The sequence below is a fragment of the Pseudophryne corroboree genome, chromosome 7 (assembly GCF_028390025.1).
Source record: "Pseudophryne corroboree isolate aPseCor3 chromosome 7, aPseCor3.hap2, whole genome shotgun sequence".
In the NCBI taxonomy this organism is placed as follows: Eukaryota; Metazoa; Chordata; class Amphibia; order Anura; family Myobatrachidae; genus Pseudophryne; species Pseudophryne corroboree.
Genome location: NC_086450.1, coordinates 378,868,832 through 378,896,273, shown reverse-complemented (window position 1 = coordinate 378,896,273; position 27,442 = coordinate 378,868,832). Strand labels below are relative to the sequence as shown.

At 46.4% G+C, this 27,442-nt stretch overlaps 1 protein-coding gene across 1 annotated transcript in view; it reads right to left on the bottom strand.

The window, feature by feature from the left end:
- Nucleotides 1–27,442, bottom strand: part of LOC134945341 (cytochrome P450 2W1-like) — a 76,882-nt gene that overhangs the window by 10,632 nt on the left and 38,808 nt on the right. Inside the window, exons 4-8 of the mRNA XM_063934543.1 lie at nucleotides 24,816–24,973; nucleotides 16,253–16,426; nucleotides 11,105–11,252; nucleotides 8,278–8,462; nucleotides 4,346–4,487 (exon numbers count right to left, since the gene is read on the bottom strand). Coding sequence (XP_063790613.1) covers nucleotides 4,346–4,487; nucleotides 8,278–8,462; nucleotides 11,105–11,252; nucleotides 16,253–16,426; nucleotides 24,816–24,973 — 807 coding nt within the window. The remainder of the gene's footprint in view (nucleotides 1–4,345; nucleotides 4,488–8,277; nucleotides 8,463–11,104; nucleotides 11,253–16,252; nucleotides 16,427–24,815; nucleotides 24,974–27,442) is intronic.

The window sequence follows — 27,442 nt, the reverse complement described above, 5'->3', positions numbered from 1 at the left end:
CCACATGGGAGCTCCATTAACGACGCCATCCCTGAGGAGTTTTGCACAGTCAGGTATCAGTTGTTTGATGAGGCAATTGAGTTGATTCGGGGTTTTGGGCCCGCAGCACTGTTGGCAAAGTTAGATGTTGAGTCCGCTTTTCGCCTTCTTCCCCTTCACCCCGACTCTTTCAGGTTCATGGGTTTTCGGTTAGGCGGTTTCTTCTGTGTGGACAAATGTTTGCCGATGGGTTGCTCTGTCTCTTGCGCCTATTTCGAGAAATTTAGCTCGTTTACTGCATTGGTGCATTTCTGCGGGAACTGGGCACGTTGGGATCGCCCACTATCTCGATGACTTTCTTTTTGTAGGCCCAAGAGACAGCAGCATTTGCCAGGAACTCCTTTTTTCGGCGGTCGCCTTGTTCAGTGTTCTGGGAGTGCCTGTTGTGCACGATAAGACGGAGGGACCCACGTGTTGCCTTTCTTATCTGGGCATCGAGGTTGACACTAGCGTGGGTTGTTGTCGCATTCCTGCGGACAAGGTCAGGAAGCTTTTGGGACAGATCGAGGACTGCTTGAGTAAGCGTAGAGTTAGACTTCGTCAGGTGCAGTCTCTTTTAGGCTCCTTTAATTTTGCTTGCCGGGTCATTCCTATGGGGAGGGTTTTTTGCCGTAAGCTCGAGAGGGCCACGGCTGGAGTGACTGGGCCGCATCACACCATTCGTCTGTCTCGTGAGATTAAGGACGACCTTAGAACTTGGTCGACCTTTTTGGTTACCTTTAATTCAGAATTGTTGTGGCCCCTCCGGCCCGTCGCTAATTCTTCCCTGGAGCTGTTCACAGATGCTGCAGGTTCTACGGGATTTGGTGCTTTTTTCCAAGGTGAGTGGTGTGTTTCGGCTTGGCCCCGGTCTTGGGTATCTCGTAGTTTTACCGCTAACCTACTTCTGTTGGAGCTGTTTCCAATAATTGTCGCGGTGGAGTTGTGGGCCTCCAAGTTGGCGAACCGGACGATCGTCTTTTGGTGCGACAATTTGGGGGTGGTGCAGGCGGTAAACAATCAACGTGCATCGTCGCCACAGGCTTTGCGGCTGTCGAGATTTTTGGTGTTACAATGTCTACGTTTTAACATCAATTTCACGGTGAAGCACGTGCCTGGGGTCGAGAACGGCATCGCTGATGCGCTGTCGCGTTTCGACTTTGCCAGGTTTCGCAGGTTGGCCCCTGGGGCGGAGGCCCTAGGCTTGACATGTCCAACTTCTGTTTGGCAGATTATAGAACTGGCATAGTCGGCTTGGCGCTGAATTCCTTGGCTCCTTCGACCCGTCGGGCATATGCTGCGACTTGGCGTGAGTGGCAGGCGCACTAGCTTAGGTGTGGGGCCGGGGATAAGTCGGAGGAGAATGTTTTGTTGGCCTTTGTTTGGGAGTGTTACCAGAGTGGTAGGTCCAAGGCATCCATGTCCGCGGCTTTGGCGGGGATTTCATTCCATGCTTGGTTGCAGCAGGGGACGGACCCCACCAGGTTGTTTACTTTATCCAAGGCGCTCAGGGGTTGGGCAAGGTTAAGTCCATCCCAGCCAGATACGCTCAGGCCTATTGACACGCAGTTGTTGCGCAAGCTCATGGCGATTCTGCCGGCGGTGACTAATTCTGCGTTTGAGGCGTCCCTTCCGTGCAGCCTTTTCCTTTGCATTTTTTGGGGCCTTTCGGGTTGGCGAGCTGGTGGCCGCTAATAAATGGTCCACTGATACAGGCATGCTTTTCAGGGACCTGGTGCTCAAGGAAGGTGTCGTCATGTGTAGGTTACCCCGCTCCAAGACCGACCAGCTGGGTCGGGGACGCTGGGTGACTTTGAAGGCTCAGGACGATGATGATTTATGCCCTGTACTGCTTGCAAAAATGTATTTACCTTTACGGCCTAAATGTGGTGCTCAAGTACTACTGCACGGGGATGCATTGCCTCTCACTCGGTTTCAGTTTGCCGCCGTGTTGAAGCGCTGTTTGGTCACCCTGGGGCTTAATAGCGCTGAATATGGGACGCATTCCTTTCGCATCGGTGCGGCAACTTGCGCTGTGGCACGCGGACTTCCACCGTCAGCCATTCAGGAAATGGGACATTGGAAGTCAGCGGCGTTTAAGTCTTATATTAGATTGGATAAGGTTTAATGTTGCGCTACTTGCGCTAACCCAAAAACGTTGTTTACCTGCCAATTTTGGAATGGTTAGCGTTTCACAATTGGAGGTGTGAAGGATTTTTTTTAATTTTTCCTCCGAGGGGGCCTAATTACAATTGGCTGACACTCCAGGTCCACGGGAGGTTTTTAAGTTTTCTCCTTCACTTGGGTTTTATGTTACTAACTGTTCGGTTCGGTCTAACGGTTCTAATTACCCGTTTTCTGTGCACGGCCTGACAGCTAGGTTACTTTTTCTTTTACAGTGTCCACTGATTCCACCGAACAGATTTGGGTAGTTGGCTATTCTTATGTGTTTTGGGCCGAGCGTCATCCTCTTGCTGATAGGTCGTCTGAGTTGTTAGGTGGTCGCAGAGTGCGATGGTTAGGTGTGAGAGGTCTCAGATGGTCTGGACTCTTGGAGCTGTTGTTTCAGCACGAGCAGCGTTGGGGCGTCCCCAATGGTTGCTGCTGCACCTGGGCGGTAACGATGTAGGTCACCTAAAAAGTATAGATCTTATCCTTCGGATTCAGGCAGATTTGGGGGAGCTTAGCTTGCTTTGGCCTGGTGTACGCTTGGTTTGGTCTGACATTATTCCTACGTTTGTCTGGAGGGGATCACGGAACGTCACAGCGCTGGACAGGGCTAGGAAGAAGATTCACTTTGCTGTGTGGAAGTTTGTGTTTGCTGCTGGTGGTTTGGCTGTTAGACATCCGCTATTGGTGCTCCAGAGCCCCTTTTATTTTAGGAAGGATGGTGTGCATCTCTCCCATCTTGGGATTGGAGTTTTTCTGAGGGCGCTGTTTTCTTGTCTGGATTAGTTTGTTATCTTTGTAGGTAGGGATAGGATTTGTTTTGATAGGTATTTTGTTCTTTCAGTTGGATTTCATTTCGTATTGGGTTGGCGGGCTGCGTTTCTCTGAAACTGGCAGTGGCGGGAGGGCGCTACCGGCCAGCGGTCACTTGTAGCATAAGTGGTGTTGCGGGGCACTTACCCCTTTTGAAGGACGGTGAGTGTGTCCTGCCCTTGTGGGGTAGGGGGGGGGCGAGGGGCGCTTCCTTGGGGAGCGTCCTCACTCTGCTGTAGGAAGGGGTGGTGAGACCTTCGAACACAGGTTATGCTGATATATATAGATGGGGCGTTTCAGTCGCACCCATGACAGTTGGGGCATTTAGTCACCGCCATTTTGTAAGATCGTGACTAGAGCTGGTTAGTGGTAGCGTCTTCCTGGCCACCCACTACGAGTGAGGTCATTCCAATTAATAAATTCAATGACCATTTAATCCAACGCAGTTGTGTCCGTGTCGTTATTTTTAGTTGATAAGCTAGCTTAAAGGGTATAGTTAATGTCAAGCACAATAAATGAATAGACGCCTTAGATAAGGAGAGTGCCTGGCTGGGCACGATATCTATATAAGAGTCTTGCAATTTTGTGATTGGTTGAAGAGGTCAATTGTTGCTAGGCAGATCAGAGTTTTGAGTGAGTGGTAATTGGTTAGGGCCAGCCTATCGGTGAGTGTAGGGGAGGTGTTTAGTGCATTAAGGGTAGAAACTTCCAGAGTTGCTTCCTCTTGTCGGCTGGAAGCCCACCCACCCACCCACCCACCCACCCTATTGGCTCTCTAATTTGGCCCTCTTCAATTTGGCTTACTATTATCTTTCTTTCAGACTTAGAGGGCGAGAAGGCGCTACCGGCCAGCGGTCACTTGTAGCATAAGTGGTGTTGTGGGGCACTTACCCCTTTTGAAGGATGGCGAGTGTGTCCTGCCCTTGTGGGGGGGCGAGGGGCGCTTCCTTGGGGAGCATCCTCACTCTGCTATGGGAAGGGGTGGTGAGACCTTCGCAACACAGGTTATGCTGATATATATAGATGGGGCGTTTCATTTGCACCCATGACAGTTGGGGCGTTTAGTCGCCGCCATTTTGTAAGATCGTGACTAGAGCTGGTTAGTGGTAGTGTCTTCCTGGCCACCCACTACGAGTGAGGTCATTCCAATTAATAAATTCAATGACCCCACTACGAGTGAGGTCATTCCAATTAATAAATTCAATGACCATTTAATCCAATGCAGTTGTGTCCGTGTCGTTATTTTTAGTTGATAAACTAACTTAAAGTGTATAGTTAATGTCAAGCACAATAAATGAATAGACGCCTTATAATAATAATAATTTGCTGCACGGTAGTTGCTCACCTTTGGAGAAAGCAAAGAAGGAGTCTTTCTTCAAAAATTTTCCATCAGCATCCAGAAAATGATTAGGGTTAAACTCCCTGGGGGTCTCCCATTCTGTTTCATCATAAAGGATTGATGTGAAAAGTGGGACCACCGGGGTACCCTATTAATAATAATGATGGTTAAGTTTCATTATAATACTTTTGACTGGTCATCTCATATTCAATAGAACATCCTCATGAGTGTCGTATTATTGTTTCTTCTTATCCTGATTTATCTGCCTTCTCTCATAATACATTAATTATTCACTGACACATTTTAAAAGGTCCACAGGTGGAACTAATTATTTCACTTGTGATTCTGTGAGGTGACCTGCAAAATATGCACTGTGTGGGGTCCTGAGGACCGAGTTTGAGAACCTCTGCACTAGATCATCTGCAATCACAGGCTAAGTGGCAAATAAATTTTCATATAAGCAAATTATTTTGCATTTTATTCATTATGTCTATAAATAGGACCACGTGTAATGAAAACAAAACAGGCCCGCGGGTGCATCGGCCCACCGGGGATCTTCCCTGTAAGCCCTATGGCCAATCCGCCTCTGACTGCAACCACAGTAAACCCAGGACTATTGTATTGATTTGCAAAGCAATTGCCTAGAGGGAAATAGTCTCATTATGAAGCACCCAATTTCCACTGTTACAAGAGATGTATGATACCAAACAGTTGTGTAGATTCTTCTGACATTAATAATTGTTAGGAAGTTCTGAGTATTAAGAACTTGGGTGGGCAGAGTTAGTCTAGAGATCACTATTTCAGAAATAAAATTACATGCAGCAGCAGAGTAAAAGGCAGACACTATGACAGAACTGTTGAAAGTGGAGTGTGCTACAGCGTGGAACTCTGATATTCCTGTTCTCCAGGGAAGCTTCATGGCCTAACCCAAGATGGACGACTGAGATCTCTACTGAGCATGTGCACAGGCCATTTTGCCTTTACTCTGAAGATTGACATGGTGGGAGACTGACGCTCCAGTGAGACCTGCAATTACCTGCTGATATAAACACTATTCCAGCATCCTTCACCACTACTCGGTACCTACATGCACTAACTAGCTGATGAGCTGTAGGACACCCCGCTCCGCTCAAGCTCTGCGACCTCTGCCAGTGTGTACCACAATGAGTATGGCCATATCTCTTTATCTTCAATAAAACCACTCCACTGTTTAAGTAACTGGGCTGTTCATAGTTGTAAGGCATCTGCTGCTGTGTATAGAAAATCTGCTACATCCTCAAGCCTGTACACACATATTTCCAACAAGCACCACCCACATGGAAGAGGATAATTGTAGTAGAGAAGCTGGTGTTACTGGCTACCGAGTGAATAAAGTACAAAACATGATTTCTTCCATGCTCATCGGGCTTTGGAGTTTACCGGATGCTCGGGGCTAGATCCAAGCACATATATTGGTTCTACACAGTAGAGACAAAGATTATTTTTCAGTCTCATTTAATGTTCTTTTGAAGATAAACTAGATTATCAAATCATATGGGCTCCTCTGCAGATACTACAGGGCTTTAAAACAAGGTGTAATTTACTGTGGGACAACAGGACAGTTCCCTTCACTTGGATACAAATATCCATCTTATTGAAGTGAGAAATAAGATTATATAGATCCAGAGAAGATGAGAATTCCTGAAAGACCAACTCATCCAAGTCCTTGCAGAAATGTGTTGACAGTTACTCATTTTTCCACTTCTATTGCTTGGAACTGCACATTATATTGATTCCCTGATCCAATATGTTGACAAATGTGAAGAATACCAGTATCAGCTGAGGAGACACCTTCCTGGCTCATTGAAAATCCTTTTAAAACGTTGTGAAAAGAAGTGCAATTATGAAGAAGAGGATCATTTTGTCCCAGAATGGAGAGGACCATGCTAGAGCTTGAATGGAAGGAAGATAAATAAAGTAAGCCACCTTTGCCTTCTGAGATGAAAGGTTTGCAGGTAGCAGGTCAAACTCCATTGATCACTTAGATCCATATCATTTTTTGGTGGAGCAGGTATCCAGAATTGAGAAGAGGTGGCAGCAACTAAAAGAGCAGGTAATTTAGCAGCAGCATAGGTTAGAATGTCTGAAGTAATTTGCACATTCTGGAAAAGTCTCTGCAAAGATTGCATAATCTGTGACTGGTTGGCTTTTTGCTTTTCTGCTCAACCAGAAAGTGGTAACGTACATCCCATTGTGATGGGTTATTCTCAATATCATAATCTTGACTGAATTTATCATGTCTTGTGTTTTACCTCTGCCATCACTCCTGCAGTTCAGCATACAAGCTGTAGTCTGTGTTACTTGCTTCTGGAAATTCCTGATTAGTTACCCGTGTGTGAATTCCACAGTGGGAGTAATCTGCATGGTCCTGTCTTCAGCAGCTGCTCTCTCTCCACATTGTGCTTTGCTGTCAATAAAGTCTATACAGACCATGCTGCCTCTGCCCAGTGCTCTCAGCATTCTGTGTATAATCCTAAATGTGATCCTCAATGGTGCTCCACTTCCTGGTGTTTGGGCCTAAACCAAAGGTCCCTCCAAAACCAATCATGGACATCGCCATCTTGGTTGCGGTTAGCTGACTTTCTACTGACCAATCATGTCCAGTCTGGTGCTCAGCTGACACTTCCAGCCAATCCAGAACAACTCAGGGGTACAACGCTTCCTGCTGTCCAGGGCACAGGTTGTCAGTGCCATAAGTCACACAGCTCTGCGTATGAGCTTTGTCTCTTTATTCCCCAGTATACCTGCTCGGTTCCTAGGAATCCTGATTCCGGTATTGACTCTCTCCCCAAGTATGTGTGATACTCATTAACCATCGGTGCAAGTCCGATATCTGCAGCCACCGGTGCAAGTTCGATATCTCCAGCCATTGGTGCCAGTCCGATCTCTACAGCCATTAGTGCCAGTCCAATATCATCACAGACTCGATCAGTTCCAGTCAAATATCGTTCTCAGTCTCCATTGGTTCCAGTCCAATATCATTCACAGTCACCATCGGTTCCATTCCAATATCATTCATAGTCTTCAACTTTCAGACTCTGCATTATCCTTCCCAAATCTCCAGTGCTAGCCCAGGTAACTCAGAGAGGGAGCGGAGACCGGCCTGTAGGGTGCAGTGAAACCCAAATCCCTTTGTGGGGTTCCCTGGAGAAGACCACCAGCGGATATGACTCTGTGGCCCAGCTCTGGGTCTAGTCAACCATCTATCGCTAGTTTCTGAACCCCTGTTGACCTTCTACTGGATCAGAGCAACTCTCAACTCCTAAGAGTAGGAACTGCATAAAGTCTCCTAACTTCTAGCACAACACTACTCTAGTTACCGGAGACTCTGATATAGGTCCAGAGACATCAAAACACCATCCAAAATCTAGACACTCCAAATCCATAACCAGAGTATACTGTCATGTTCACATAGAGTTTAAATCCTCAGGAATACTGCCCATCCCGTCCCAAGAGCACCCAGGCTGCAGTAGAAACTTGAAGAAAGAATAGAGGTACTGCAGAGAGATAAGATTGCAGGTCTGGATATTGACATGGAAAAGAGACTCCCACACATGGGAACCATTAGTGAATTAAAGAACACGGTTATAAATGCAATACTTTAATCCATGACCTCATGATCAGTTACATGTACTGTAACAAGAAAGAATAAAGTGTTATGAAATGTTCTTAGTCATTTAAAATACAGTGCAGTAAATGTAATAAGTTGCGGGAAGCCGGAGGTGTTGCTGTATGTGAGAGAATGACTGTATTTTTAAAGCGGCAATCATTAACAATGCAAAACCAAGTTTGTATTGTCCAGTTAATGATTGCTGCTTTAAAATAAGGGCATTCTCGCACAAACCCCTGCAGCTCCGGTTTCTCGCACCCTATTACATTTACCACAGTTAATGAATTACCTTGGGTATAAAGTAGCCTCTGAAGTGGACATCTGTGGATGTGGCATGTAACAAGTACTGAAGGATGTTACCAAACCTTTGAATTTCATGCACTACTGCCAAGCAGTATGGAAGGATTTTCTGGTCTTCCCACCTGGGGGGGCGATCCAGTCCTATCACATTTTCAATTTCATCATGAATTCTTTCTGAAAAAGAAAGCAGATGGTGCAGTGTATGCAGTGATGTAGTACAATGTTGCTCATTCAATTTGTGTGAACCATAATGAACTTTAATGATCATGCTGACGGAATCATTATAGGACATATTTCATATGACCGGGATGCTCCCGAAAGTAGGGTGGCACTACCGGCTACTCAGAGAAAAATGGGCAAGTCTCCTGCAGCCAGATTACAAATCCACCACACTGTCCCCCTTTCACACCCACAGCTGCCTGCTACAGGGGCGAAAAGTGGGATGGGCAATGATGTAATTTGCTCTGAAACTTGTCATCATAGCCCCACCCACAACTTTACAATGCGGACATTGCTTAATGGAAGGGATGCCCCTGGGCCTCCTCCTTTTTCAGAGCCACACCCCTGTTGAGCTGACCAGGCTGCTCCCTCCCGGAGGGAGCAGCGAGACAGTCTGCATGTATGGCATATGTTATCATACTTGCCAACTCTCCCTGATTGTGAGGGAACTCCCTTAAATAGTATAGATCTCCCTGAAAAGTCTAGAATTCTCTCTTATGGCACCTTATCCCCATTATGTAGCTGTTTTATTCTTGGGGGGAAAAATTAAATCAGAGATACATACATTCAAATGGGATAATTTTCCTGCATTGGTTATAAGTCGCAATGCATTTTTAAATCAGGTTTCTAATGGCCACGTACAGTATATGGAACCACTTGTAAAACACCATACACAAGCAAGCCCTGAAAAGTATCTTTTATCACTGTCAGTATCAGTGTCTTTTCATCAACATGTAGATCTTACGAACTGCTTTGAGACCAGTGATGTGCTGTTTTGGGGAGCAGGGTAACAGATACCCCCGGGGCTGGTCCCATTTTCAGCATCTTGGGCCAGCCACTGGTACCAGAAACATAGCAGCAATGTCCTTTGAAGCGCACGGCTCGGCCAGTAAGTATAGTGCAAGTGCAGACGTGTGACCTAACCCCCCTCCAGCTACAACAGTCCCTGGCTCTCGAGTCTGACTTTAATCCCTAACTCCATGCCTTCTTCCCTATTCGCTGCTCCACATTGCACCTAATTTCTGGCACTTTGCCTCCTTCCATTTGCGCCTACTCCCCCAGTCCGCATGTCCCTTCCACCTGAAATATGCGGTACCCCTCCTGCTCCTCCCATGCCCGCCTACTCCTACAGTCACACGCTGCTGCCTCCTCCTGTCCCGGCTCTCCTCCACTACCTGGCATCCTGCCTCCTCCTGTCTTTGCCTACTCCTCCTCCTGTCCCTGGCTCCCCTCATTTTCTAATATCGGGAACCCTGTTTCCTCCTCTGTCTTGACACAGCCTACTTCTCTTGTCTTGGCTCCCCTCCACCTCTAATATCTGGCTCAAAGTTACCCCTCCCCCTCCCTCCTCCTCCTGTGTCCCCACCTCCTCATCCATACATTAAGAAGGCAAGGAGCCATAAAAACTGCAGCCTGAGTGCAGCAGCCCCCTATACTGCTCACAAACGAGTTAAAGGACCGAACAGAGCACAACTAGTTGCAGAGGATATGCAGAGAATTTATTTAGCTTTTTTTTTTTTTCAAAGGTGAGAGAAAAATTTCATATTGGTATTTTTTAAATGTATTTGGGAGGGGTCTATTTATCAAGATTTTTTTTATGCAGTTATGCAGATTTATGTATCTGTTTTAGAACATGGTAATGCAGGAGATTTCACAGAAACCAATTGGGACTGCAGTTGGACCCTATGTATCATACTCCGAAAGCTAAGTTAGTTGTGTTGGTTACACCATCCTCTTAGGATCCCTCTCCTGTGGCCTCCGCTCAGCTCCAAAATTTGACACTGTATGAATGGGCACGCATCACTCCCCCGCAGTATAGGGAGGGCCGGGGTCACTGCGGTGATACGCTCCCCCCCTCTCATAGGCCAGCGCTTTGGGTATACTCCCCTGGATAAAGTGTGCCAGCCAGCCACGATCTGGGGCTCATTTATATTTGGATGTAAGTCATTTCTATGACATGCCATCCAATCAATTATAGAAATTCACATCCACACTTAAAGGGGGTGGTCTTCAGTATGCCGGCGGTCGGGCTCCCGGCGACCAGCATACCGGCGCCGGGAGCCCGACCGCCGGCATACCGACACTTATTCTCCCTCGTGGGGGTCCACGACCCCCCTGGAGGGAGAATAAAACCGTGCCCGTAGCGTGGTGAGCACAGCGAGCCCGCAAGGGGCTCATTTGCGCTCGCCACACTGTCGGTAAGCCGGCGGCCGGCCTCCCGGCGCCGGTATGCTGGTCGCCGGGAGGCCGGCCGCCGGCAGATTGTAGTGAACCCCTTAAAGGGTTCCTTTCACACTCTCCCTGAAATGCTTTTTCAAAAGTAGGCAAGTGTGTATATTATGCTTTTGTCTCGTTTGTTGTATCACATATTTTTTCCTATTTCTTTTGTACATGTAAGATGCGGAGTTGTTTCTGTTGTATCAGAGAGGTTATAGCACTATTTCTAACAATGAATGTGTGTTTTGCACATAAAATAAATGGTTTATTATAGATGCAGGTGGGGTGTACAGTAAGTCACTTGTTTTTCTAAACTCTGCACCATCCCTTTTACTGTATGCTGTTGAGCATCACAGACACAAAAGGCACAGTATTCTTACTTTGTATGTTGGGATATTTCATCATGAGCAAGATGCCCCACTGCAGTGTAGTAGACGTGGTTTCTGTGCCACCAAGCATGAGGTCAAACGTGGAAGCCATCAAGTTCTCTTCTGTGAAGATCTTCTCTTTTTCATCTGTTGATTTTTCCTTGGAGGCAATGACACAGTCATATCATCATTCTGAATTACAAAACATATTGTTTGAACTTATTGATACTGTATTGATGCAGTTGCAGACGCTTTCCATCCATCCACTGTTGAAAGCAGGCTTCATCATCATCATCATCATCATCATCATCATCATCATCATCATCATCATCATCACGCTTAGCCCCAGCCTTATACTTTGTGCAAGAGATCCAACTGAAGCCAGATGGATCTCTACATATGTAGAACTCTGAATAGCTTGCAATTCCACAGCTAACATCCTATCTGTGAACCCACTACAGCTGCGATCTTACACCCAGCCAGTTGGAAGTGAGGATATGGCTATAGATTGTAAGCTTGCGAGCAGGGCCTTCCTACCTCTATGTCTGTCTGTTTTTACCCAGTTTTGTTCTATTACTGTTGTTCTAATTGTAAAGCGCAACGGAATATGCTGCGCTATATAAGAAACTGTTAATAAATAAATAATAATAAATAATAAATAAATAAAATATGACTGAGATCCGTACGACTCTGAATTGCCTGTACTTGCGCTAAGTTGTATATGCAGATATAGCGCATATGCAGTTTCTTAATTCTCATGAGATCCATACGCATACGAAATTGCATGCAACTCTGAATCAGGGCCATGATTTTTCTCCTTTGAGCATATATAAAGCTGGAATTGCTGTAAATTTTCTCTCATGGTTTAAGCCTTGCTGGGTGATATTTTTCCACCCTGAAAACAATATAACAACATACAGGAAAACAATATAACAACATACAGTGCAGTAAGCCTTAATCACCAAATATTTATTTTTATGATCTAATTCTAGATCAAGAATCTGTTGCTATGGGATACTGCATATTTGCCATTTAATACATGCAAAAATCGTGGTTGCATTCTATATACACGGTTCTTTCCCCTTTTTAAAGGAATATAACATTGGGTGCTTCTAAACGTGATTCTATTTACTTGTTTTATATTTATGTGTGACTATTGTGTTTAAAATAACTTTTTATGTGGAAAACAAAAATGAATAAATCAAGATATTGATTTTTCATCTTAAAGTGTTGTATCATTATTCAGCCAGAATTTATTGCTTGGTAACAGTAATGTAAATCAGCGAAATAGCCACATCAATTTCTTTTGCTTATTGGGTTTGCTAAGAAACCGACTAAGGCCCACAATGCGGGTCGGATACAGTGCAGGATAAGCTGGCCATACACTAGTGCGATTTGGCCTCTTTCCATCCGATTCAGATGCATCGGACCAAGAAATCGGATGAAAACTGGCTAAATCTCAGGTGTTAGACATCTGAGCCAATATGATGCGTGGTCCCGTGCCAAATCGGGGCTAAGTCGGAGGATGGACGTGCAGCACATAGAATAAATCGGAATTGCAGCCATCAGGTGCACATCATGGCTCATTTTTAGCACCTGCGATATATCACATATGATTTATTGCATGTCTTCACTTGAGTGGCATTTCTCTGGATTCTCCCACCCACACAGTGGCAGCAGCAGCATGCAATAAATCGTATATGTAAAAAATGGCACATCAAGTATCAAATCGGATAGAAGCTCTCCTGGGGAGCTGCCGGGGAAGTTCAAGGGAAAGCGGATACGACTTGTGCCTCAGACAAGTCGCAATAATATATGGGGGGCTTTACAGTGCGGGCTGGATACAGTGAGAGTTGGATACAGTGCAAGTCAGATACAGTGCAGGTTGGGTTCAGCGCAGGTTACAGTGAGGGTTGGATACAGTTCGGGCCGGATACAGTGTGGGATACAGTGCAAGTTGGATACAGTGCGGGTCGGTTACAGTGTGGGTCATATACAGTGCAGGCTATAGAACAGTTTGGATACAGTGCAGGTCACATATAGTGCAAGATGGTTACAGTGTGGATCAGATACAGTGCAGGTTATAGTGCAGGTTGGATACAGTGCGGGTCGGATATAGTGTGGATTAGCTACAGTGCGGGATACAGTGAGGGTTGGATACAGTGCGGTTTACCGTGTGGGTCGGATACAGTGCAGGTCGGATACAGTGTGGGTTGGATACAGTGCAGATCGGATACAGTGTACGTTGGACACAGTGTGGGTCAGATACATTGTGGGCAGACATGCCAGCTGTAGCCAAGTAATAGTTAATTTACTGTGACAGCAGATGGCCCCCCAGTGGTAAACGGTTGTGTCTATGAGGAGGATGATGGTCCAGGTGCTGCAGTCAGTGTACACAGCACACTCCCAGTGCCTGCCATGTGTGTGCTATGGACTGTGGCTGCAGCAGCCTCCAGGTGGATAAAAATGCAGTAAGTCGACAATTTTAAAGTCCCATTGAAATCAATGGACTGATTGGCTGAGAATAGATCTCTCAGCCAATCAGCAGTCAGCCGATTGATTTCAAAACTGCCATCTTTATCCCAAGCCTGTGAGATCCAACAGCGGGAAGATGATGTTTTGCCAACTTATAGGATCTCAACATGGTGTGGAGATCCCAGTTCCGGCCTGGATCCATTCGGATTTGGTAAGTTCAGGTGGTCTTGGTTCTCTGAGAACCGAGCCCTCCCTTCTCTAAATATAATCAGTAGGAGATAGGGGATAGAACTGAGTTTTGTAAGCACACATTCTCCCACCTCATTTTAAAATGTCTGTCCATTTTGGTTGGCAGCTGCTCTATAGTCCAATGCACTGATCAGATCCACAAACATAGCAGACTTAGTAGGAGAAGCTACTGCCACAAAACTGCATGATGTGCCGCAGCGCTAGTAAAATTGCATTATATACTGCTGCTATTATTGGCCTGATTTGAGCTTCTGCGGTTTCATGGCAACAGGAAGCCCCCCTGTGTTTTTGTCTATGGGAGATAGATAGATAGATAGATAGATAGATAGATAGATAGATAGATAGATAGATAGATAGATAGATAGATAGATAGAGGGTGTGGAAGTGGGGGTCAGGGAGAAAAGAAAATAGAACACAGGCTACAGCTTGCCATCAGCTAGCAAATTTATAAAACCTAGAGAATTATAAGATGGAGAACTGTAGGGTGCTTTGCTAAATACATGGGAATTTTGCCACCCAGAGAGTATATAGGTTGGCAAACCTGAATACAGAAATGCTGAGTCATTGCAGGCCATGTTTTGTTTATTGACTGTGTACACCTTGCACGAAGTGACGTTATTTTATTAGTGATGTTCCTTATGTACAAAGGGGGTGATTCAGTTCTGATCGTAGATGTGCTAAATTTAGCACATCTATGATCAGCTTCTCTGACATGCGGGGGGACGCCCAGCACAGGGCTAGTCCGCCCCGCATGCTAAGCCCTAAACCTATCCCCTCCCCCCCCGCACTGCGCAAAGGGCTTCAAAGAGTGATCGCTGTTGTAGCAGCGATCGGCTCTGAATTAGGCCCAAAGACCACGAAGATATGTGGAGACTCGAAGGTGATAGCAGATAGTAGTACTGCTGGCCTTGCAGTTGGGATACACAAGAACAGCTGTGTCTGGTTAATTCAAAAGAGCTGTCATAAATAGGCCACTATTTCTTTTGGTTGATGTACAGTATGTTGTTTGTGTTTGTGTTATTATTTGCGATTTATTGAGTTGAAGTAACTGTTATTTTATTATGCTGTATCAAGAAAATATCAGATTATTTTTTTACAATTGCTTTTCACTATGTCTGTTACTGAAATACAAGTAGCACAATTACTGTAGCTCCTAAAAATATTCTGAAGTCATATTTGTTTTTCCTGACCTAAAATTTGTAAATTACTGTATGACTAATTTTTAAACAGAAACATATCAAAGGTATTTCTTTGTTGTACAAATAAAACTGGAAACTGTCACTTAAGAAAAACAACAAAAGGTTGTAACTAAGGGCCAAATGCAGCTAAGTGAGCGGTTGGGTAAGCGGGTACAAAGCACCCAGGCCTGTCTGGAAGACCAGCAGGGACCTGTAACCCCCCACCCCCAAACAAAAGCACACCATCACACAGGGCCTAATTCAGAGTTGAACCCAGCAGCAAATTTGATAGCAGTTGGGTAAAATCATGTGCACTGCAGGTGTGGCAGATATAGCATGTGCCGAGAGAGTTAGATTTGGGTGGGTTATTTTATTTCTGTGCAGGGTAAATACTGGCTGCTTTATTTTTACACTGCAATTTAGAATTCAGTTTGAACACACCCCACCCAAATCTAATTCTCTCTGCAAATGTTATATGTGCCCCCCCCCCCCCCCCCCCTCCCACCCTCCTGCAATGCACATGGGGGGTCAGTGCACATGGTTTTGCCCAACTGCTAACAAATTTGCTGCTGCGATCAACTCTGAAATACTCCCACAGTCACTAGTCGTGCATCAGGTGGTTGAGTGGGCGGTATCGCCATTGCGAGGTACTACAGCACTGATCGGAACACACCCGGAACACTCTACCAATTTCTACAGGTAGCAAAACAGGGCACCACCCTTCTTATGGCCCTGATTGTAAATATACACAGGAACTGAGTCATACTTACCGACATTTTCTTTCTCCTCTCCGGGAGAAGCCCGGAGAGGAGACGCTGCAGTGACTTCGGGGGGCGGGGCCGAACTGTGACATCACTAAGCCCCGCCCCCCACATCAGGAAATGTTGCGGGTCCGCGGGAAGGGGGGCGGGGCTAAAATGACGCGATTTGCGTCATTTTAACCCCTTCTCCACCCGACGGACCCGCGAATCGGGAGGTTATCTCTCCATCCTGCCCGCATCACTAGGGTGCGAGCAGGATGCGGGAGACCTGCCCACTCTTCCGGGGGAGCGGGGGCTACCCCAAAAAACGGGAGCCTCCCGCAGCTTCCGGGAGAGTAGGTAAGTATGAACTGAGTATGCACAGTAAATTCCTGTTTAGGATTGAAATCCCAAATGAACCTCACTGTGCATGTGCTGGCTCCCTATTCTTATCTAGGAGAGCAGTGCAGCTTTCCCTGTCACACAGCTCTGTCATTAGATCTGCCACTGGCTATTACCCTTTCAGCTTTCTGTATGAAGGCTTCACCGTAAGTCCTGAAAGATTCGTCACATTTAGTTTCCCTTGCTTCTTTGTAGAGTACTCTCAAAATCTCATTTAGCTGTTCAACTTTCTTAACAACGGTGTGGGGTGTTTTCAAGAAGTATTTCAGTATGCCAAAAACATTGTAGTACTAGAAACAGAAATAAAAAGAGAAATACAATAAAAACTGTATGACAAAAGAATATAGAATTTGTAAACAGATAAAGTACAGTAAACTGTTTTCATAAAGGCAACCTGTGAATGGGGGTCTGTATGTACCGTAACTCCCAATTTCCCAATCCAGTAGACAGTAGTAGTTTGGGACGAAAGGGGGCATGACCACAATATAATGGAAGCATCACCACTCCAGAGTGTGCCTACTGTTTCTAACCACCTCTTAAATCTCACTTACAGTATCCATCATGCAATACCATCAGGGAGGTGTCTGATTTGCTCCAAATGTATTCTGAGCAGTACAACGACCCCAAACATACTGTTATTAAGAACTATCTTCAGCGTAAAGAAGAACAAGGAGTCTTGTAAAAGATGATATGGCTCCAGCAGAGCCCTGATTTCAAAATCATCGAGTCTGTCTGGGATTACAGATGTGTTTACATACATCTATCCTCCTGGTACATTAAACAGCCTATCTAGTCACGCCATATCGTGGTGTAACTTGGTAGGTCTGAGTGTCTTTTCGGGCATTTTTTTCATTAAAACGCATCTTTTTTCACTATTATTGCAAATATGAAGCACAAGCAGCTTATGCTAATTAAAATGATATGCAGCATGCCTATATTCTGTGTGCGACCATTGCTGTATCTGCACATGAAATAGAATGCTACAGAGTTTTCCTAATAAACACTGTAATGTCCAGATACAGTTGCAGACAACACCACAGAATATAGGCATGTCATATACAATTTTAATCAGCATAAGCTGCTTGTGTGTCCTATTTGCATATCAATGTGAATAAGACGCATTTTTGGCAATAATAGATGCCCGATGCTAACGGAGTTGCACTGTACCTGTCAGCTCACTCACGCCAAGCATCTTCCGCTGCGTGGTGTATTGAGGAAAGATGTATGAGGACACATCTGTACATGAAGAGACAGAAGGATTTGAGCAAGCCTACATCCACAGAAGATCTGTGGTTAGTTCTCCAAGATGTTTGGAACACCCTTTCTGATGAGTTTTTTCAAAAACTGTGTGCAAGTGTACCTAGAAGAATTGATGCTGTTTTGAAGGCAGAATGTGGTCACACAAAATATTGCTTTATTTAAATCTCTTCTGTTTATTCACTTTACATTTACAATTACTAAAAATAAACTATTAACTCTTATTTTTTTAAAGCATTCTTACTTTGCAGCATTTTTTCAACACCTGCCTAAAACTTTTGCACTGTACTGTAGGGATCAGTACGTAATCCCGCTGGACGGGATCCCGGCGGTCGAAATACCGATGCCGGAATCCCGACCACACAATCCCGACAGGGGTGGCGAGCGGAACGCAGCCCCTTGCGGGCTCGCTTTGCTCGCCACGCTGCGGGCACGGTGCCTCGCTACGCTCGGCACACTATTATATTCTACCTCTATGGGTGTCGTGGACACCCACAGAGGGAGAATATGTCGGGATTGTGGCGGTCGGGATTCCGGCATCGGTATTTCGACCGCCGGGATTCCGTCCAGCGGGATGTTGACCGCATCCCGTACTGTATATTTATATACACACGTTCCCGCATCTTAAGATCTTTTTCATTGTATTTACTTTCACTTAGTGATGTGCACCGGACATTTTTTGGGTTTTGTGTTTTGGTTTTGGATTCGGTTCCGCGGCCGTGTTTTGGATTCGGACGCGTTTTGGCAAAACCTCACCGAAATATTTTTGTCGGATTCGGGTGTGTTTTGGATTCGGGTGTTTTTTTTCAAAAAAACCTAAAAAACAGCGTAAATCATAAAATTTGGGGGTCATTTTGATCCCATAGTATTATTAACCTCAATAACCATAATTTCCACTCATTTCCAGTCTATTCTGAACACCTCACACCTCACAATATTATTTTTAGTCCTAAAATTTGCACCGAGGTCGCTGGATGGCTAAGCTAAGCGACACAAGTGGCCGACACAAACACCTGGCCCATCTAGGAGTGGCACTGCAGTGTCAGGCAGGATGGCACTTCAAAAAAATTGTCACCAAACAGCACATGATGCAAAGAAAAATGAAAGAAAAAAGAGGTGCAGGATGGAATTGTCCTTGGGCCCTCCCACCCACCCTTATGTTGTATAAACAGGACATGTACACTTTAACGAACCCATCATTTCAGCGACAGGGTCTGCCACACGACTGTGACTGAAATGACTGGTTTGTTTGGGCCCCCACCAAAAAAGAAGCAATCAATCTCTCCTTGCACAAACTGGCTCTACAGAGGCAAGATGTCCACCTCATCATCATCCTCCGATTCCTCACCCCTTTCACTGTGTACATCCCCCTCCTCACAGATTATTAATTCGTCCCCACTGGAATCCACCATCTCAGATCCCTGTGTACTTTCTGGAGGCAATTGCTGGTGAATGTCTCCACGGAGGAATTGATTATAATTCATTTTGATGAACATCATCTTCTCCACATTTTCTGGAAGTAACCTTGTACGCCGATTGCTGACAAGGTGAGCGGCTGCACTAAACACTCTTTCGGAGTACACACTGGAGAGAGGGCAACTTAGGTAGAATAAAGCCAGTTTGTGCAAGGGCCTCCAAATTGCCTCTTATTCCTGCCAGTATACGTACGGACTGTCTGACGTGCCAACTTGGATGCGGTCACTCATATAATCCTCCACCATTCTTTCAATGGTGAGAGAATCATATGCAGTGACAGTAGACGACATGTCAGTAATCGTTGGCAGGTCCTTCAGTCTGGACCAGATGTCAGCACTCGCTCCAGACTGCCCTGCATCACCACCAGCGGGTGGGCTCGGAATTCTTAGCCTTTTACTCGCACCCCCAGTTGCGGGAGAATGTGAAGGAGGAGATGTTGACGGGTCACGTTCGGCTTGACTTGACAATTTTCTCACCAGCAGGTCTTTGAACCTCTGCAGACTTGTGTCTGCCGGAAAGAGAGATACAATGAAGGTTTTAAATCTAGGATCGAGCACGGTGGCCAAAATGTAGTGCTCTGATTTCAACAGATTGACCACCCGTGAATCCTGGTTAAGCGAATGAAGGGCTCCATCCACAAGTCCCACATGCCTAGCGGAATCACTCTGTTTTAGCTCCTCCTTCAATGTCTCCAGCTTCTTCTGCAAAAGCCTGATGAGGGGAATGACCTGACTCAGGCTGGCAGTGTCTGAACTGACTTCACGTGTGGCAAGTTCAAAGGGTTGCAGAACCTTGCACAACGTTGAAATCATTCTCCACTGCGCTTGAGTCAGGTGCATTCCCCCTCCTTTGCCTATATCGTGGGCAGATGTATAGGCTTGAATGGCCTTTTGCTGCTCCTCCATCCCCTGAAGCATATAGAGGGTTGAATTCCACCTCGTTACCACCCCTTGCTTCAGATGATGGCAGGGCAGGTTCAGTATTGTTTTTCTGGTGCTCCAGTCTTCTGTACGCGGTGGCTGAATGCCGAAAGTGGCCCGCAATTCTTCGGGGCACCGACAGCATCTCTTGCACGCCCCTGTCGTTTATTAAATAATTCTGCACCACCAAATTCAATGTATGTGCAAAACATGGGACGTGCTGGAATTTGCCCAGATGTAATGCACGCACAATATTGGTGGCGTTGTCCGATGTCACAAATCCCCAGGAGAGTCCAATTGGGGTAAGCCATTCTGCGATGATGTTCCTCAGTTTCCGTAAGAGGTTGTCAGCTGTGTGCCTCTTATGGAAAGCGGTGATACAAAGCGTAGCCTGCCTAGGAACGAGTTGGCGTTTGCGAGATGCTGCTACTGGTGCCGCCGCTGCTGTTCTTGCTGCGGGAGGCAATACATCTACCCAGTGGGCTGTCACAGTCATATAGTCCTGAGTCTGCCCTGCTCCACTTGTCCACATGTCCGTGTTTAAGTGGACATTGGGTACAACTGCATTTTTTAGGACACTGGTGACTCTTTTTCTGAGGTCTGTGTACATTTTCGGTATCGCCTGCCTAGAGAAATGGAACCTAGATGGTATTTGGTACCGGGAACACAGTACCTCAATCAAGTCTCTAGTTGCCTCTGAATTAACGGTGGATACCGGAACCACGTTTCTCACCGCCCAGACTGCCGAGGCCTGAGTTATCTGCTTTGCAGCAGGATGACTGCTGTGATATTTCATCTTCCTCGCAAAGGACTGTTGGATAGTAATTTGCTTACTGGAAGTCTTCCGACTTCATCTCTGGGATGACGATTGACTCCCAGCAGCAACAACAGCAGCGCCAGCAGCAGTAGGCGTTACACTCAAGGATGCATCGGAGGAATCCCAGGCAGGAGAGGACTCGTCAGACTTGCCAGTGACATGGCCTGCAGGACTATTGGCTTTCCTGGGTAAGGAGGAAATTGACACTGAGGGAGTTGGTGGTGTGGTTTGCAGGAGCTTGGTTACAAGAGGAAGGGATTTAGTGGTCAGTGGACTGCTTCCGCTGTCATCCAAAGTTTTTGAACTTGTCACTGACTTATGATGAATGCGCTGCAGGTGACATATAAGGGAGAATGTTCCAAGGTGGTTAACGACACAGAGGTAGGTACAGCAGTGGCCTTCCGTACCTTACTGCTATATATACTGGTGGTCACTGTGTCAACAAACTGCAAAACTAAAATGCACCACAGGTATAAAATGTAGATGGATAGTATACTTGACGACACAGAGGTAGGTACAGCAGTGGCCTTCCGTACCGTACTGCTATATATACTGGTGGTCACTGTGTCAGCAAACTGCACAACTGAAATGCACCACAGGTATAGAATCTAGATGGATAGTATACTTGACGACACAGAGGTAGGTACAGCAGTGGCCTACTGTACCGTAATGCTGTATATTATATACTGGTGGTCACTGGTCAGCAAAACTCTGCACTGTACTCCTCCTATATAATATTATACTGGTGGTCCCCAGTCCCCACAATAAAGCAGCACACTGAGCACAGATATGGAGTGTTTTTCAGGCAGACAACGTATACTGGTGGTCACTGTCAGCAAAACTCTGCACTGTACTCCTGCTATATAATACAGCTGCTCCCCAGTCCCCACAATTAAGCAGTGTGAGCACAGATATATGCAGCACACTGAGCACAGATAAGGAGCGTTTTTTTCAGGCAGAGAACGGATAAAACTGGTGGTCACTGATCAGCAAAACTCTGCACTGTACTCCTCCTATATTAATATAAATCTGCTACCCTGTCCCCACAATGATATAAGCAAGCACAAATATTTGCATCAACTCAGCAATGAATAAACGGAGAGGACGCCAGCCACTTCCTCTCCCTAACATTTCCAATGCACGAGTGAAAATGGCGGCGACGCGCGGCTGCTTATATAGAATCCGAATCTCGCGAGAATCCGACAGCGGGATGATGACGTTCGGGCGCGCTCGGGTTAACCGAGCAAGGCGGGAGGATCCGAGTCTGCCTCGGACCCGTGTAAAAAGGGTGAAGTTCGGGGGGGTTCGGTTTCCGAGAAACCGAACCCGCTCATCACTATTTTCACTGCATAACTTAATGCAAGCTATTGTTCTCTACAATCCAATCCATTTGTTTGGTTAAAGATGTTTTAAGAGACTGACTACATGCAGGGGCGGTGCTAGGGTGCTCGGCGCCCTCCTGCAAACTATAAATTTTGCGCCCTCCTATAAATACAGATGTGATCGCTCTCATCCTACCCGCAAGCGGCCGCATTGTGCTTGCAACTAGCTGCGGCAAGCTGCATCTGGTTGGCTGGAACATACAAGCCATGCAATCACAATGTCCGTGATACATTATGCCACACACCACAATGCCCACTACACATTAAGCCCTACAGTTCGGCTTCTAATTACTTTTAAATTACCTGATCGTTGCCAAGGGTTTCATGATCTTGGTTCCAAGCACGGTGCCAGGGCTTTTCATGCTCAGGGTTTCATGCTCGTTGCCAGGGGTTTCATGCACTGGGTGTCATGCTCGTTGCCAGCGGTTTCATGCTCTTGGTTCCATGCACGGTGCCAGGGGTTTTCATGCTCAGGGTGTCATGCTCGTTGCCAGGGGTTTCATGCACTGGGTGTCATGCTCGTTGCTAGGGGGTAGTGCTTGTTGCTAGGGCCGTGCTCCCAGTGCCACATATGCCCCCAGTGCCAGATATTCCCCCACAGTGTCAGGTATATGCCTCCAGTGCCAGGTACATGCCCCCAGTGCAAAATATACCCCCCCCCAGTGCCACATATGCCCCCTCAGTGCCTGCTCCCCCCAGTGGCAAATATTCCACCACAGTGCCACATATGCCCCCTCAGTGCCTACTCCCCCACAGTGCCAGCTATATGCCCCCCAGTGCCAGATATTCCCCCACAGTGCCAAGTATATGCCCCCAGTGCCAGATATTCCTCCACGGTGCCAGGTATATGCCCCCAGTGCCAGATATTCCCCCACAGGGCCAGGTATATGCCCCCAGTGCCAGATCTTCCCCCACAGTGCCAGGTGTATGCCCCCAGTGCCAGATATTCCCCAACAGGGCCAAGTATATGCCCCCCAGTGCCAGGTCTTCCCCCACAGTGCCAGGTATATGCCCCCCAGTGCCAGGTATATGCCCCCCAGTGCCAGGTATATGCCCCCCAGTGCCAGGTCTTTCCCCACAGTGCCAGGTATATGCCCCCCAGTGCCAGGTATATGCCCCCCAGTGCCAGGTATATGCCCCCCAGTGCCAGGTCTTCCACCCCAGTGCCAGGTATATGCCCCCCAGTGCCAGGTCTTCCCCCACAGTGCCAGGTATATGCCCCCCAGTGCCAGGTCTTCCCCCCCAGTGCTAGGTATATGCCCCCCAGTTCCAGGTATATGCCCCCCAGTGCCAGGTCTTCCCCCACAGTGCCATGTATATGCCCCCCAGAGCCAGGTATATGCCCCCCAGTGCCAGGTCTCCCCCCCCAGTGCCAGGTATATGCCCCCCAGTGCCAGGTATATGCCCCCAGTGCCTGCTCCCCCCCCCTTGTGTTGGAGGGACAGGGAGCGCATAGCGCGTCTCTCCTATGTCCCTCCTGGCTCTCCCCCGGCCGGTCTAATACAGGAAGTGCCGGTTTGTGAGCCAATCAGAGCTCACGAACGGCACTTCCTGTATTAGACCGGCCGGGAGAGAGCCAGGGAGGGACATAGGAGAGACGCGCTATGCGCTCCGTGTCCCTCCAACACAGCAGGGAAGGAGACTGCAGATTGACATGCGGACGCTCGTCCGCATGTCAATCTCTGTAAAGTCAGTGGCGCCCCCGCAGCCCCTCGGCCCCAAGCCACTGCGAGGACTGCGGGGGCAGTAGTTACGCCACTGCGAGGTGCCCTCTTCAGGTCAGGAGCCCGGCGGCAGCCGACTCCGCTGCCTCCCGGAGTTCCGCCTCTGAATATGACACTTTAACACTCTCCCCATCTTCCCTCGCCCCCCCCCCCCCCTCCCCGCCTCCCCCCCCTCCCCCTTCCTTCATTTATCTGCAGCAGAATTTACCTGAGACTTAGCTGGGCCTCTGCTCCTATGTGTGCCTGTGGTGCTGCAGGCTGCTACACTGCACCGCTGCTCCTCTTCTGGCTGGCTCCTCCTTTGCATCATGTGACTTCTTGTTTATCGGTGCCCCCGTGAATCCAGCACTGATGGGAAGGGAGGGAGGCTGCTGAAAACTGCTGTGTCTCCTCAGTGACAGAGAGGAGACGCAGGAGAAGGGGGTATGGGGGGAAAAGGGGGCCGCGGGGGTGCTGGTGCGCGCACTGCTGCCTGTCTTCCAGCTAGGTGCAGCGCAGAGGAACAAGCCGTGGAGGAGAAGGAAGGGGGAGGCACCTGACAGGCTCACACACAGCACACTGGAGGAGAATTTATGTTTGTTCTGCCGGCGCTGCCTGTCTGGCAGCGGACAGCAGCACTGCGGGCCAGCAAGGTAGCAGAGCGGGGACAGCGCCTCTCCCACCCGGAGCCTCCATGCTTTGCAGACCTTGCTGATCAGGTAGCGCCGGGCCTGACTACATGGTAAGTGAGTGGGGTTACTAACAGGAATGAGAAGTTTCTGAAAGACTTACATGTGTACAGTTATAAATGTTATTAATAGCTCTTAATATACATCAAGTTGAATTTTTAACTCAATGTTACCTTTTAAGGGTCCATCGTGCCCCATACTTACAGTACCTACTTTTACATTCTCACCTTCTGGAGATGCTGGAGGGGAGGTACAGTATAAGTGGGAGGTGTCAGTCCCTGCTCACAGGAAAATTCCAGTCCTGATCTTGTCATTGTGTTAATAATTATATTTCTAGACTAATCTGTCATTTTAATTCTTATGCCTTCTGTGTCACATGAGGTACGATTAGCATAGGCTATTTTATTGATTTTTTTAATTTACAGTATACTGTACCTTAGCAGGAGGGAGACCAGTGTGAATAACAAGATAATCTATTATGGTCACCATCTTCTGAAAAGTTGGGTTATCATAGTCGAAGCGTCTCCCAAATAAAATCCGAAAAGTTATGTTTGGGGGAGCGTAATAAAACACTTTTTTCTCAAAAGGTTGGCCTAGAATCAAACACACAGTAGTTATCAACAGTAGTTCAATTCAAATAATACTTTTGCCCAGGGGCAGGGAAATTTATTTTGGTTTCCAGTTATATAAATAGCTTAAAAATTATTCTTCTCTGTGATTGGACAGTCTTAAATAAATCTAACCAATCACAGAATAGTAGTGAATTCACATTTATGATGGCGGTTAGTTTCATGCTTCACAATGTTCTTTTGCTTTCAGGGAAAACAAAGGGAAAACAAATCTAAACCTTTCAGCCTTGTTGTTTTTAAGACATTTGCCACTTCCATAGGCAAATGCAGGGGGGGAGGGTTCCGGTTGCCCAGAAACCCCCCTCCTCTTGGCAAGTGGCAAATTATGACAACAATACCAATGGTATATAATACAATTACTAAAGTCACTGCCACATCATGCCCAGTGGTAGCAGTTTTTTCTATTAAGTTTGCTGTGAGTGTGGTTCTGAGCCCTCATTCAGTGCACTGGACCAAAGAGTAGCTACCAGTAAGAAGAGACAGGTGCCTTACCGTGAGGTGGGATAATGTGTGTTTAGAACGTTCAGTACTGGTTCTATAATGTTTGCGCAGTTATTTATTATAGTATGTTTAACCTTTTCCTGACCACTTAACTTATTTATTTTATTGAAATATATTTGATTCAGCCTATACTATAGATCATCTATACTGTATTCCATATTCCGCAGAGTGGGATATTTGCAGATTGCATTTGGAAACCCCCCTCAAGAAATCCTGCGTTTGCCACTGTCTTCTTCCTAATCCTTCTCCTGGCCTTACTCATAAATCTTTTTTTGGAACTGACCGCATCTAGTTCTCTGCTTGATTTCATTTAATATCACAGTGATACTATTGCATTTGAAACTGATATGTAACATTACTTACCTGTCAAAATCAGTCAGTATGAACTTCTTTGGTGGCATTTTCAGCCGAGCTTCCAGCAGTCTACTGTAACCCTGACGGGTTACTAAGTGATGCACATGGTCGTCTGCACACACATTGCATTTTAACCAGACGGGGACACAGCAAATGCTGGAAGACTTTGCTGAAGCAGGAACAACTTTTGCTGGGTCCTCATTGCTGACGCTGAGTACCGTACTCTATCTGCACTGGACCATCGTAACGTCTAGTTACATTGGGCAGCTGCCCAGGGCCCACAATTCTTTGGACCTTTGAGCAGAGATGGGTGGTTGTCACACAATCAGAGCAGCCAGGCAGCATCTCTACATGCTGGTTGGTGGAGGCCAGGAGCTATCCACCAATCAAAGTGCTGACAGCCATTCACTGTATGAAAGTATGTGGCAACCACAGGAAGAGCAAGTTATAACAATTTTTTTTATTGATTCCTGTGAATGGGTGTGTATTGCTTTGCCCAGGGTCTACTATGCTGTTAAGACACCTATAGATAAGTACAGTCACAATCTATAGATGACTGAAGCTTACCATTTTTTTAACTAAATATTAACTGGATGTAATAAAAATATTATTGATCGGATGGCTCATTCTTTTTTTTTTTTTTCAAAATATATTTATTGGATTTTGTTATTTGAAAATAGATATTACAGAGTAAGGAAAATGCATATTACAAAAATTTACAATGTACATACAATTCACCACATCGAATTATTCACAGTCAAAGAGACCGGTCAACAATATGGGTATACTGGTTTAATCAGTATCATCGCTCCATTGGAGTTATGATAACTCATTTTGGTCTCAATGGAAATGTATAGTGACATTGTTTGGTTCAGTGTTTTGCCTGTCAATTGAAACATATACAATTCACCTTCTCCATGTAGACATCCAGGGTCTCTCAAACATCATAAGAGCCTCTGGAGGAAGATTTAACAAGTAAAAGTAACAGGGATAAAAAGGATAGGGGGGGGGGGGGGGGTCAAACTGGGGAAGGATTGGGGGTGAGGTTAATCCATCGTCTGGTTAAGAACATCTCGAGTCTCATGTGTCAGGATAGTGTGGTAGTGTCTGTACATCTGATATTGCCGCTGTTCCCCTTCGAGATTGGAGGGGGGGTATTTGCGGCGGTTTCGTGTCTTTTTGGTATAGAAGCTCAGTGTGGGGAAGCTATAGTGTGAGGGATGTCGTGCTTATAAACGGTTCCCATTTCCTATAAAACCGTGTCGACTCAGTAGAGGAGCCCGTAGGAACAAGGCTTTTGTCATAAGACATATAAATAGCTAGGAGGTTCTCTACTTCCGTTAAGCTCGGTGTGTGTCTAGATATCCAGTTATTGAGTATTACCTTTTTTGCTACCGTGACTAATATCATCAGAAAGGGTATCATCTTTCTCTGTGGTATGGGGATATCCCAATTCTCAAAGTTGGCAAATAGCAGTGCTGTAGGTTCTAATGTAACTGTTAAGGAGAAGGATGTATTAATATATCCAACTATCTTATACCAGAACTTTTTTATGTGACCGCAGGACCAGATATTGTG